This window comes from Periplaneta americana, chromosome 14 (assembly GCF_040183065.1).
Source record: "Periplaneta americana isolate PAMFEO1 chromosome 14, P.americana_PAMFEO1_priV1, whole genome shotgun sequence".
Classification (NCBI taxonomy): domain Eukaryota; kingdom Metazoa; phylum Arthropoda; class Insecta; order Blattodea; family Blattidae; genus Periplaneta; species Periplaneta americana.
In genome coordinates this window covers 15,184,319-15,196,659 of record NC_091130.1, presented here as the reverse complement: position 1 = coordinate 15,196,659, position 12,341 = coordinate 15,184,319, and the positions used below count along the sequence as shown (strand labels likewise).

The 12,341-nt window shown below is 35.8% G+C and overlaps 2 protein-coding genes across 14 annotated transcripts in view; one reads left to right on the top strand and one right to left on the bottom strand.

The window, feature by feature from the left end:
- The window catches only part of LOC138713173 (methyl farnesoate epoxidase-like), a 143,550-nt gene that overhangs the window by 19,802 nt on the left and 111,407 nt on the right, over positions 1-12,341 (top strand). The gene's annotated exons all lie outside the window — the stretch shown is intronic.
- The window catches only part of LOC138713170 (uncharacterized), a 126,494-nt gene that overhangs the window by 68,014 nt on the left and 46,139 nt on the right, over positions 1-12,341 (bottom strand). The window contains exon 1 of one of the 13 annotated variants that reach the window (XM_069845023.1): positions 4,946-5,431. The exons of the other annotated variants lie outside the window; for them this stretch is intronic. Coding sequence (XP_069701124.1) covers positions 4,946-5,403 — 458 coding nt within the window. The 5' untranslated portion in view covers positions 5,404-5,431. Of the gene's footprint in view, positions 1-4,945; positions 5,432-12,341 lie in introns of those variants that run through there. 13 annotated transcript variants of the gene reach the window in all.

Sequence of the window (12,341 nt, the reverse complement as noted above, 5' to 3'; positions counted from 1 at the left end):
CATATATATCTTAAAATACTAAAAAGAGCAGATTTGCGTTTGTCGTATGCGCATCATCATGCTTACGAAAAGGCACTTTTCATTGCCAATAATTTATTTTGCGTGCACAAGGTTGGAATTTTGAAGTAAGAGGGAAAGGACGAATCCGTGTTCTGAAATTTATCCAATATGTCCGTCGTGCTATCCACTGACTACTAATAGTTTAAATAAATTGAATATTAATTACTACTTTGCGATGTATTTTACAGCAGAATGCTTACTTTAACCCTCATTACCCATTTTTGATTTATACCACTTCTGATCTCAACGGCTCATATATTGGATTATCAGCTACTAAAGTCTGACCATCGGATCTATGCCCCTTCAGCGCTGTCGTCGTTCTTGGAAAAGTTAACGCCTCTACTCACCCCATTCCACCCGTTTCTCTCCCACTACGTCAAACAGCAGGCCACGAAACTTGCCGAATAGGGATGTTGCCAAACTTCCGTCAAATAGTGTCATGTCTCTTGAATATTGCTTATAATAATGTAAGGTTAATTATTACTTATTCATAATTTAATTTAAGTAGGTCTAATGACGCTGATTGACTTATGCAAAATGCTATTACTTGCTTAATAATATTTCTTTCACCACTCCGTGCTACAGTATTCATGTTGAGTTGACAACACTGGACTGCAAGTGCAAATAAACTGTCCCGCAAGAAGGCTCAAAATTGTGAGTAGTGGGGGAGAGAAAGAGAGAGGGATATAAAAGAGAGAAATAGGAATACAGGGAGAGAAATGAATTGCCGAGGCTGAAAAGGAATTAAGGTTCAGTTCGCATATCTTACGGGGGCACAGATCCGATGGTCGGACTATACTTGCCTGATCTGTTTTAATTTTTCTTCACGAAGAGGCTGAAGATATGATTTTCTTAAGGTGCTCTCATCTGGAACAGACTTCCCACTATATTTCTGCAAGTACGTTTTCATAATAGGCTTGTTAAGCTTGGAAAGAGGAATACCACACGCCACAAATGTCTTTGCTGTTTCAGTAAAAAATTCATTTTTATTTCTTGAATTTGAAGTAGCCTGTGCCTCTTCAAAGAACTGTTGTCGCACTCCATCTTTTTTGCAGTGCAGTTTCTTATTCCTCGTGTGTTTTGCAGTATGTATATGTTGCTTAACACGATTACGTTGGTGTTTTTCATCAATTGTTATTAAAATATCACAAACACTGCACCTCAGAACAGATCCGTCACTCCGAATACTATCTGCACTAAACAGTTTAACAATATTTTTCATTTTCTCGGCGCTCACTTTCTGTTTCGACATGCTGAATGCTGGCAACAAAGGAGAATGACGAAGAAGACACCACGCACTAGCCAAAGGATATTCTGAACTGAAGAATGAAAACAGTTTAAATTCGTTCTCAAATTTCAGCATCCAACAATCAACGATACTGATTTCTGATTGGTCAGTTTGATTTCGCCCTCCTTTTCTTTCTATTCAACGGCTTTCGCCTTAGCGGTGGTGCGTTGAAGTGCAAACTAATTTGTGGACGTTTGCCTAACGGGAGTTCATTGAGGCGCAAACTACACTGGTGGCCATAATTCTGGAAGCTTTTTTTGTACTGAATTATTATAACATTTGTATTGATTCACGGATTTATACAATTGAAAATGTTATTCTTGACTGATCCGTTAATTTTGGGGTTGTAATAAAGGTATCATATTAAATCATGAATATTTTAACTATAAATACTCATTATTATTTGGAAAATTATGTTCTTGTCGTTTAAGATCTAAATATTAATTTTAGATTTCATTATAATTTCTCATTATTTACTGTAATAAAAACTGGTCCATCGTTGATTTTAAGATTATTGTTGATCAGTAGAAGCATTGTTGAGCACTGTTGGGATAAAATATGGGCATTATTAGTGCGTTTCCATCATTAGTCTGACTTAAGATTTCGTTAGGTGAACACCTGATTGCTTTACAACAAACTTTATTGATCATTTTATCTCAATGGCTCCACGAAAGGATTGGAAACGTTCTAGGGCAGTCACACTTCGAATAGAAGGCTATACATTCAAGGATATTGCAAGAAAACTTGGTAATGGTGCTATAATGTCTGGCATCCAAAAGGTATGGCAGAAGTACAAATCCATAAAATCTTGTAAAACAACACCTAGGACTGATAGAAAACCTAAAGTAAGTCCAAGAGATGTGAGAGAGATTTGTCGAGTAATAATAATTAATACAGTAAATAATGTGAAATGATAATGAAATCTGAAATGAATATTTAGATCTTCCCATAATTAACGGATGTCACGAGTAACATTTTCGTTTGTATAAATCTGTGAATCAATTCAGATGTTATAATAATTCAATACAAAAACAAAAAGTTTCCAGAATTATGGCCACCAGTGTAATTTGAAACCTTTTGCTAAATAGGGCTGCACTGAGGCTAAGGTAAAGTGACATCACACTAAAACAGTAAATCCTAATAAAAACATTCAGAAAGCAGAAAATCCATTTATTAATAGTACATTTTGCAACGAGCCTATAATGGTAGTAATTAAGACGCGAATATGGTTATGAAACGAGCGCAAGCGAATTTCATAATTTTCATGCGAGCGTCTTAATTACCATTATAGGAAAGTTTCATACGGCTTGACCATATTTATAACTTTAAATTATTCATAAGTATCCATGTTATTCTTATCTGACTGGGGAGCGGAACTCACCTTGTGCAATATCTCGTAAATTGTAAGATGTGCGCAGACGCGAAAGTATTGATTTTTTTTCCGAGGAACAAATGTCATTGACCTTGATATAATCTAGAGAGTAAAATGAACATTAATCTTTATATAATCTTGACATTGATTTAGACATTGAAAAACGAGATGACAAATTGAATTTATTTGAATATTATTTACAATTAACGCTAATTATTATAGCAGCAGAACATAACCTTCTGCGACAGTATTGGATTTCCAGCCTCCGTGACGTTTCGCTAGTTGTCTTTCGATTGCATATCCGAGAATAATCGATACTTGCGCTTTCATATTGCTACAATGGTGTTTTCTGATTGGTGGAACACCTGAACTTTAATGAATAGGTGTACTTTAATGAAGTCCATTAAAGGGGTGCTACCAGGTGTATAATTACTACATTTCGGCATGGTCGAGCATAAAAGAAATAAAAAGTAGAATAGAAGATTAAGATGCCTGAATGGCGTATTTAACAAGGTCAGGCCGCACACGTTTGGTTTTCCTTGGTTAATTACTATTACAGAAATAAAATGCGGCAAAGGAGCCAAACAAAGGGGGAAGAAGTGCAAAAAGGTGCTGTCATCGAAAAAACGCTGCAACGAAAACACGGTTAGGGGTATTTATTCCATGTCCTCTTTGTAAGATAAGCCAATATGGATATTTTAATAGAAAAAAATTAAGGTGCAGCACCTTAAATTTCTAGCCCTAGTAATATGCGCTCTGAAGGCTCAGCAACATCAATATTAAGTTCTTAAATTAAGGTTTGTTTGACAGGTAGCATAAAAACCTGTAACAATAGTAGCAATAATAATGACGAGTCCTTTGTACTGACGTCTGAAAAATAACAGCTGATGATCCAAAAATAACCAATTTTTCATTCTGAGTAACTTGCAATTATTCTATACCTTAATTCATGGTAAATGAGGTAACTGAATCATTTGTGTTGTAAAAGAGTGGTTTAACACGGGACTCTGATTGAAAAAATAACGTTTCATTCATCTGCGAGTGGTGTGTGGATTGACAAAAATGTTAGCTTTGAGTTTTTTATAGTGTATAATATTCACTAAACATTAAGTGTTTTGCCCAGGGGCACGTCTTTCACTGCAAACCCAGCATTCTCCAGTCTTTTCTATTTTCTGCCTTCCTCTTTGTCTCGTCATATGATTCATAAATCTTTAATCATCTGATATCTTCTACTGCATCAAGTAATATAGGTTTAATTTTATTAACTTCCTTGTTTGTTTGACAATGGAAGTCTTTTATCATTTATACTAAAATATCTGTCGCCAAAGATCAAATTTCTGCGGACTTTAAATATAACAAAGCTGTATCTAACCAAGCGGCATAGTGCTCGTTTTACGGCGATGACGGTATTGATGGTGAAGAAATGGGTAGTGATTTGTTTCAATGTTCAATGTCATTGTGGATTGTGGATGTGAACAATAATTAATGGTATTCTTAATTAGAACTAAAGTTTACTGGTAGACTTAACCTATATAAATATAGGTTTATTTTAAGATTCTTTATGAACTGCGATGCTTATCTGGCGTCAATGACATGAAGGTGATAAAGCCAGTGAAATGACTCCAGCACCGAAAGTTACCCAGCATTTGCTCTTAATGGGTTGAGGGAAAACCCCGAAAACAAACCTATCTCAACCAGGATTTGAACCCCGGCCTACTTGTTTCACAGTCAGACATGCTAACCATTACTATACAGCGGTGGACTAGACTTATATATATTAGGAAGCTGAGAAATGTACGACAATTTTCATATGTTGGTACGACGGTTCCAATTCCTGTATCTGGCAACCCTGGGCGCATGAATATGGCCGCTATTTTCCCATGATGCACAATTGTTACTCAGATCGGTGGAATGAAGCCGATTGCAATGTTTTGTGCGTAGTTACGTGGTTGAATGAGAGTTTAATGCAATTAAATTTTCTTGAGAATACTATTTAGAGTCGAACCGTTGTTTATTTTAGAATACTTAATTACATTTTTGTTATTTCGTTCAAAGTGGCGTGGTGTTTGGAAGTTTAAGTTGCACGAGTGTTGTGTACATTTCGAGCTTCATACTCTTCAGTTTTCTTAAATACATACTCAGGCGCTATTACACCAGCTTGTATCCGTTACGTAAGCAGTAGAAAGTAGCGACAGCATCACACACACCACTGAGTTCTGACTCACCTTCTGTTCGACGACCGGTTTGTGTTGTAGACAGGAGGCAGACGGCGTAGTCCTATATTTCTAGTTTTTGGTGGCGGTGGAAGAATTCTTCTCCTAGCTCTGCCCACTGCTTTTCGTGCATTAACCAGATCGTCTTTTGTCAGCTGATCGGAAATTTCATCAGGAACATTAACAATTTCGCTTCGTACCAACTTTGAAGGTCTTTCAGAGATATCATCCATGGCCTTGCGTTTGACACTGTTAGATAAAAACTGTCTAGGCAAATGTTCACAATTTTCATGGTTATGTTCCCCCACTACTTCTAAGAACTCATCGCGTTCGTCAGTAAACATACGTGCGTTACAGATCTTTACAGTACACCTCCACTGTTTTCCTTTTCCAGTGAATCTTGTATATCGAAATTTAAAACCTTCGCGTACCAATAACTTATGACCTCTCCTACTTAACATTGACAACATGGCGATGAACCACTGACGAATGCCACACTCGCTGCTCCTGCTTTGGTGACTTATACGCGACTGGATCGATGAACTTAAGAGGACGAATAATGCGATCGTTATACTATCTGGTGGTGCGCAGTGACTATACGACCGCAATGTTTAAAATAACTTTGTGCGCTACGTGACTGTGCGACCGTAACGTTCAAAACGACCGTGTGCGCTATGTGACTATTTGAAAGGTTAAAATCTTAAACTTGTGCGCAACGTAAACCCTCCCCCCGCCTAGGCTTGCCAACTTTCGTAACTAAAAATTAGGGACACAAATGTTACTCACAATTTTATTGCATTAATTAAACCCATACTACCAAAAAAGTGCTTTCCATACTACATTCCTTAAATAGCATTCGAAAATTCCTTCCGCTATCACTCAAGAAAATACTAGTAGAAACAGTAGTAATGCCCCACTTCGATTATTGTGATTTTCTACTGACTGACCTTAATGTCGAGTCGCAAAAATTACAACGTGTCCATAATTCTTGTGTTCGCTTCGTCTGCGATGTCCGTCGCGCTGACCACATTACTCCATCCTTCCAAACTCTAAACTGGCCACGGCTTAACGAACGTAGAAATTTTCATTCTCTTGTTCTCCTTTTCCAAGTCCTTCACACCTCTACACCTACCTACCTAGCCTCCCGTTTCAGTTACCTGTCATCATATCATAATCTCTTCACACGCACGCAAAATAGCCGCATACTAGCCATACCAACACATAAGACATCATCGTATTCATCATCATACACAATCTCGCTCTCGCGCTTGTGGAATACCGTATCCAGTGACATCAGAGACTGTCGGAATTTAGTAGCGTTCAAAAGCAAGCTTATTAAGCATTTTCTTACTGCGTAGAGTAGGTTTAATTTGTACTTATCAATAAAAGAAATGCTTCTCTCTTCTTAACTTTCACAATAAACTCTCTAGCTTTTATTAATCAGTTAATCTTTTAGTACTTTGATTTTTATTGTATCTGTAAATTTAATATTAATTGTAATTATAATTGTAATTGTATTTTTAATATTGTAGTTTTAATCCCCTGGTAGAGGGGAAGAGAAGGCCTGATGGCCTTATCTCTACCAGGTTAAATAAATAAATAATTTCCACCTATCAACCCACATATTCAACAGTAGTACTCTTATAACAGTATTATGTATATTTTAATAGAATCACCTCATTTTATATGTAAAACAAAATACAAAAACTTGCCAAAATGACCACAAAACAAGTTGAACAACAGTATCAATTCTTTAATGTGAACTCGTTGAAAACTAGGAACCCATGTTATTGACGTAATTACTAACCTAATATAAACTAACCCAGTGGTTCCCAACCTTTTTCGACTGACGACACACTTTACAGAACGCCCACGATATCGCGACGCACTCATTTGTTTTTATCATTAATAATAATAATAATAATAATAATAATAATAATAATAATAATAATAATAATAAAAACAATAAAAACCAGTGCCTTTCTTCTCGAGAAAAAGGTGGTGGAACTCTGTGTAGAACATTTTATAGCTGACGATGAGATGATTACTGTTCACTCCACGGGAATTTTGTCGTTTTTAACCTCCTTTTCGCCAACTAGGACTTTCAAGGTCTATGCGGAATTCAAAGAAAAATTATATTAAAACATAGTTATTCACAAACATTTCGGTTCTATGATGAAAAATGCAACAGAAAGGTGCCGAAACGCCAAATGATTACTTTCTAAATATCTTTTTAGTTTATTCCGCACCATCGACTGATTTCACAAAACATTTCCGCATATAAAGGTACGGTCACACATCGCTACTTTTTGCAGCGCAACTTTTGTACTGCAGCTGCAAAAGTTGCGTGTCGTGTTCACACGTAAGCCAAAAGTAGCGAGCTGCACGCTACTTTTCGTGCTGCGCAACCCGAGTGCTGCAGAAGTTGCAACTGGAGGTTGCGAGTCTGTTCACACACAAGGCGCTACTTTTGCAGCCGCAGTCATGCTGCGGGTTTACATCTCCGTGTTGACTTCTCAATATACATTTTGTGGTTATGTTCGCATTATTAATAAACTCATGCGAAAGCTTACTTATCTATTATTTGCTTTTCTGTCCTAACTAGTATTCAGAAATTGGCATTATTTTTACTATAAAGCTTTTAAAAACGCCTATATACCGGTACTTAAATGATAACCAACACTATATTCACGTAATCAATGTTGGCAACCCTCCTGTTTGGAAGTACGCTACGGAAAATTTAAAAATGAATTATATCGTCAGCAATTATGCTCAGACTGTGTTGTATATTTAATAACTGTTACAAATAATTTATTTTCATCACATTTAACATTGAAATATATCCAAACAATAAAAGTATTATTGGCACATTTGGGTGGTAACACTGGTTGCAACCGCAACAAAACCGATATCAAAAATGCTGCGGCTGCAACCCTGAGAACCCTGTTCACACGTCGCTACTTTTAAGTTGCGCGCAGCATGGAAAAGTAGCGGGCAGCAGGTTCGGCAGCGCTACTTTTCGGGTTGCACCGTTGTTCACACGTCGCAGTACGAGAGTTGCGCAGTTTTTTGTACTGCAGCGCTGCAAAAGTAGTGACATGTGACCGTACCTTAAGACGCTCGGATTTTGTTTATATTCATCTCCACGCCACGTAAATAAGTTAACTTAAACTAATATCCTTCAAAGCTATAAATGAAGATTAAAATTCTTTAAGCAGGGTGGAAGTGAAATAACCTTCCTCACTGAAAGGGACGATAGGGTACATTTAAATAAATAGAAAACCTATATTATGTTTTGTGATTAAATGCATGGTTAATAGAAAATTAAGTTTGAAGTTTCAGCAGTCAGGCAACATCGCCGTAACACACACTGTGTGTTTCGCTAGATGAGCTGTTCTCTGGCGCTATGTTTCAACCAACTCGCATCGTGCAGTGGCTTGAATTTGGAGGTTTTTTAAATTAAATTTACACGAAAACTGTCGACACTATTGAAACATGCCAGAGGGATAAATTATTCTTTCTTAGTTTTCTTATTAAAAATTAAATTATGGTTTATTTAACGACGCTTGCAACTGCAGAGGTTATATCAACGTCGCCGGTGTGCCGGAATTTTGTCCCGCAGGAGTTCTTTTACATGCCAGTAAATCTACTGACATGAGCCTGTCGCATTTAAACACACTTAAATGCAGTAGCGGTGCGTTAATAAGAGCACAAGAGCATGTGAACACCTTGTTTCCATTAATGCACGGCTAGTTTTATTATTTAATACCGTATTGGCGTAGTGGGGATGTATAATATCAGGATCGATTATTTTAAACTTCCCGCATCTTGCATAAACTTCTTATGTAAACTTGGCAACATCCGTTCACGTACAAGCCGTTCTCTTTTCAAGAAGGTTACAGAAATTTCACGCATGCGCGGGAGAAAATTGTCTTTCACTGGCCGCTTATGACTCGTCAAGAGCACAAAGCATTAAGTGAAGAGTGAATCTATCCTACAGATGTCAGGTGCATCTATGCCTATCGTTTACGTGCTATATCTCGAGGAGAAAATTTAATAAGTCTGTATTGTAGCCTGCAGGTGTCAGCATCTCACTGTCGGAACGTTTACTTTATGTGGATGTGTGTACAGTGCTGCTATGAGAGTATAGTTTGTGAATTACTATACTTCAGTGTTAGCATAATAGCATAGTTTGGCTTTCAAAGGCGTGCTGGCTGAATGTGATGATGGTATGAATTTAAATATCTGTACGGTGGTATATATTATTTAAGAATAATATTACTGGCATGTATTTATAGTAATCAATCTATGCGAATGGGATTACAGTACTGGTATAGGCTATAGTTATCAGTCTGTTGTGAATCAAAATACAGTATATTACTGAATACACGCTTTTGTAAATTGTTTTATGCATTAATTTTTAACAAACGTAAACAATGAACTCTGTTCAAGTAATTTTGAAGAGTAAAGAACTGGTTAAACTGGCTTTCCTGGAAAAATTGGAAATAAAAAGACTAGGTTTCATCATCATTATTATTATTATTATTATTATTATTATTATTATTATTATTATTATTATTATTATATGTTGTTTTGAATTTATATACAGTTTTTTCGACAGTGAAACATTGGAATCATGACATTTCATATTAGGTAAAAACGTACGATTTCAAATTCTCTTCGATTTTGGAACATAAAATTGTGAACACACATAATATTTTATCACGAGCCGCCACTGCTTAAATGCTATCAACCTGGTCCGGGATCGAACCCGCAACCTCGAGCACAAAAGTTCCCCACATACCATAAGAAAATTCTCATTTTTTGTTTAACGTTGAGGATAGTCCCACCTCTTTCGTGAATCATGCCTTAAAATGCTCTGAGAGCCACTGCTCATTCTGCAGGCCCTACTTCAAATCGGTGCAATTTCTTTATAGTTTTCAACAAGGGAATCCTTCTGAATATTGTACAATTTTCTTCTCATCTCAACCAATATGAACTCTGCCATCCTTCTTTTCTAACCTCACTCTGCTGTGTCACCTACTGAGGTAACTCATAAATTTTCAGGATCAATTCCTGTTTCACGAGATCCAGTTAAACTTTATTCACCTTTCGATTGAGATGTATCTCGTTAGCGGAATTCTATATGATTTCCATCTCGATCTAAGAAAACATCTGAGACACTTTTAATCCAACTGAGAGTGAGATTGATGGTGAAATTGTGAGATACAATATGGATCTCGTTTTTATCCACATCGCGCAGGCCCCTGGACGTCGCAGGATCTCCCAGACTTTAGAAAAATCGACGCCCGCCGTCGCCATGCAGACATAAACGAACAATACAGAGCGCTGTGCGCACGCTTCGTGTATATCGAACTTCTGCAAACCCGACCCATACATTCGAAAAATAAACGAGGAAACAAAACAACGCTACCAACTGTTGATGTTAACCTGATAAGGAGAATAAATTAGACATTGTATTTCTTGGTATAATAACGAGACGCGCGAAATTTTCTGCAATTACTTTCTTTGTTGCATTTATCCTTCCAATACATAAAATAGAAAATTTAAGTATAATACAATCGCGAATAACGCGAAATTAGGATCATTGTGCATATACGTATGCCAATAACCACGAAATGTACCCCCTCTATCGCAAAAACTACGAAATATGAACCAAAATTTTATTCGGCGTTATTAAAAAACCGAGTTTGTTACTTTTGTTTCAGTCAGAGTTTGTTACTTTTGTTTCAGTCAATTTGTCAATCATTTGGTAACGCCAATATTTCTCCTCTATGGATATTATAAGTTATACACTCACTTTTACTATCTCGAAATAAGATCGATTTCTGTGATCGACTGCAGCAAAGATTTAAGAATTTTATATGTTACATTTGTTCGGATCATATTTCAGCACATTTCAAGGACAAAACTAAAATTCTTTCAATCATTCATTATCATAATATAATGCTCTATTAAATTTACTGAGCATATTGGGAATTAAATCAATGGCTTTCCCAAAACACGCTATGAAATGTTTCATATAGGCTAAAACAATTTTCATTTCGAAAAGGAAGCAAAAACAAGCAAAATTACACTAAACTTTTTTGCTTGAAATATCTCAAAGAGTAACCTCCTGAAATGAATGGCATTACTCACGGTTCACTCTATATACATGGACATCAAAATAAACTACAGTACGGCGTTAAAAACAGATATTATATTTTATTACTTTAATTAGAGTAACTTATAGACGTTTCATCAATCATTGGGATTTTCTTAAATCCTTTGTCACTTTTTTTAATGTAGTAAATTGAGAGAGAAGCAGTACACAATAATCGCAATAGGTTTTGATTTGTTGCCAGATATGAGAGGCAAAATGCATATGTTCAACGAGATTCTGCCATAGCGCACAATGTTCAGTATAGAGGCGTACGAAAAGGGGAGGGATTACAGGGTTTGAACACCCCCCCTCTTGAACTTAAAAAAAAATACATAATATTTCAATATATTAGATTGTTTCCATGGATTTTCCTGTATATAAAGTAAAGTGTCTTACTTATCACATACAAAAAAAAAACTGTTCACTAAATATATACAGGATAAGTAATGTCATTGATTTCAGGGGGTTATTCGAGATATTTCAAACAAAAAAGTTTGACAGAATTTTGCTCGTTTTTGCTTTCTTTTCGAGATAAAAATTGTTTTATATGAAACATTTCATGGCGTGTTTTGGGAAAGTCATTGATTTAATTCCCAATACGACCAGTAAATTTAAGAGAGTAGTATATTATTATGATGATAAATCATTAAAATAATTTTAGTTTTGACCTTTGAATGTGCAGAAATTTGATCTGAACAAATGTAATACTGAAAAATTCCTTTGCAGAACGAAAGGTTATATTTCTTCGGATTAAAAAAACATTAAAAATTAATTATTACAATGAAGTTGAAAAAAAAATACATTTTGCTTACTACATCTTCATTGAGAGTATCTACTGAGGTGAAGTCATTAACTAAGATTTCTAAGTCATTTCATGTGGTTAGAGTTTTCACAAAGACAAGATAGACATTGACAATTCAACCAATTTGAAAGACAGCATTAAAAGACATTTGTACATTGTATATGGTCCAACTTTAAAGCGCCCAGAGATATCTGATACAATAAATATGGTCGGTACAGTATATTTGATATAACTCATTTGGTCCAACAATGCCCATTATGATGTAACATTGGCTTCTCTTTCTGTGAAAAAAAATTATTTGTTCATGTTATTTATGACTTAAAATTTCGTTGTGACACTCAATAAAACTGCAAATTCATATTTGTGTTTGTTGCCGATTTACAATCATGCAACAATGAGTACATATATAACAATATATATTTGTAAGAAAAAACATTAAACCG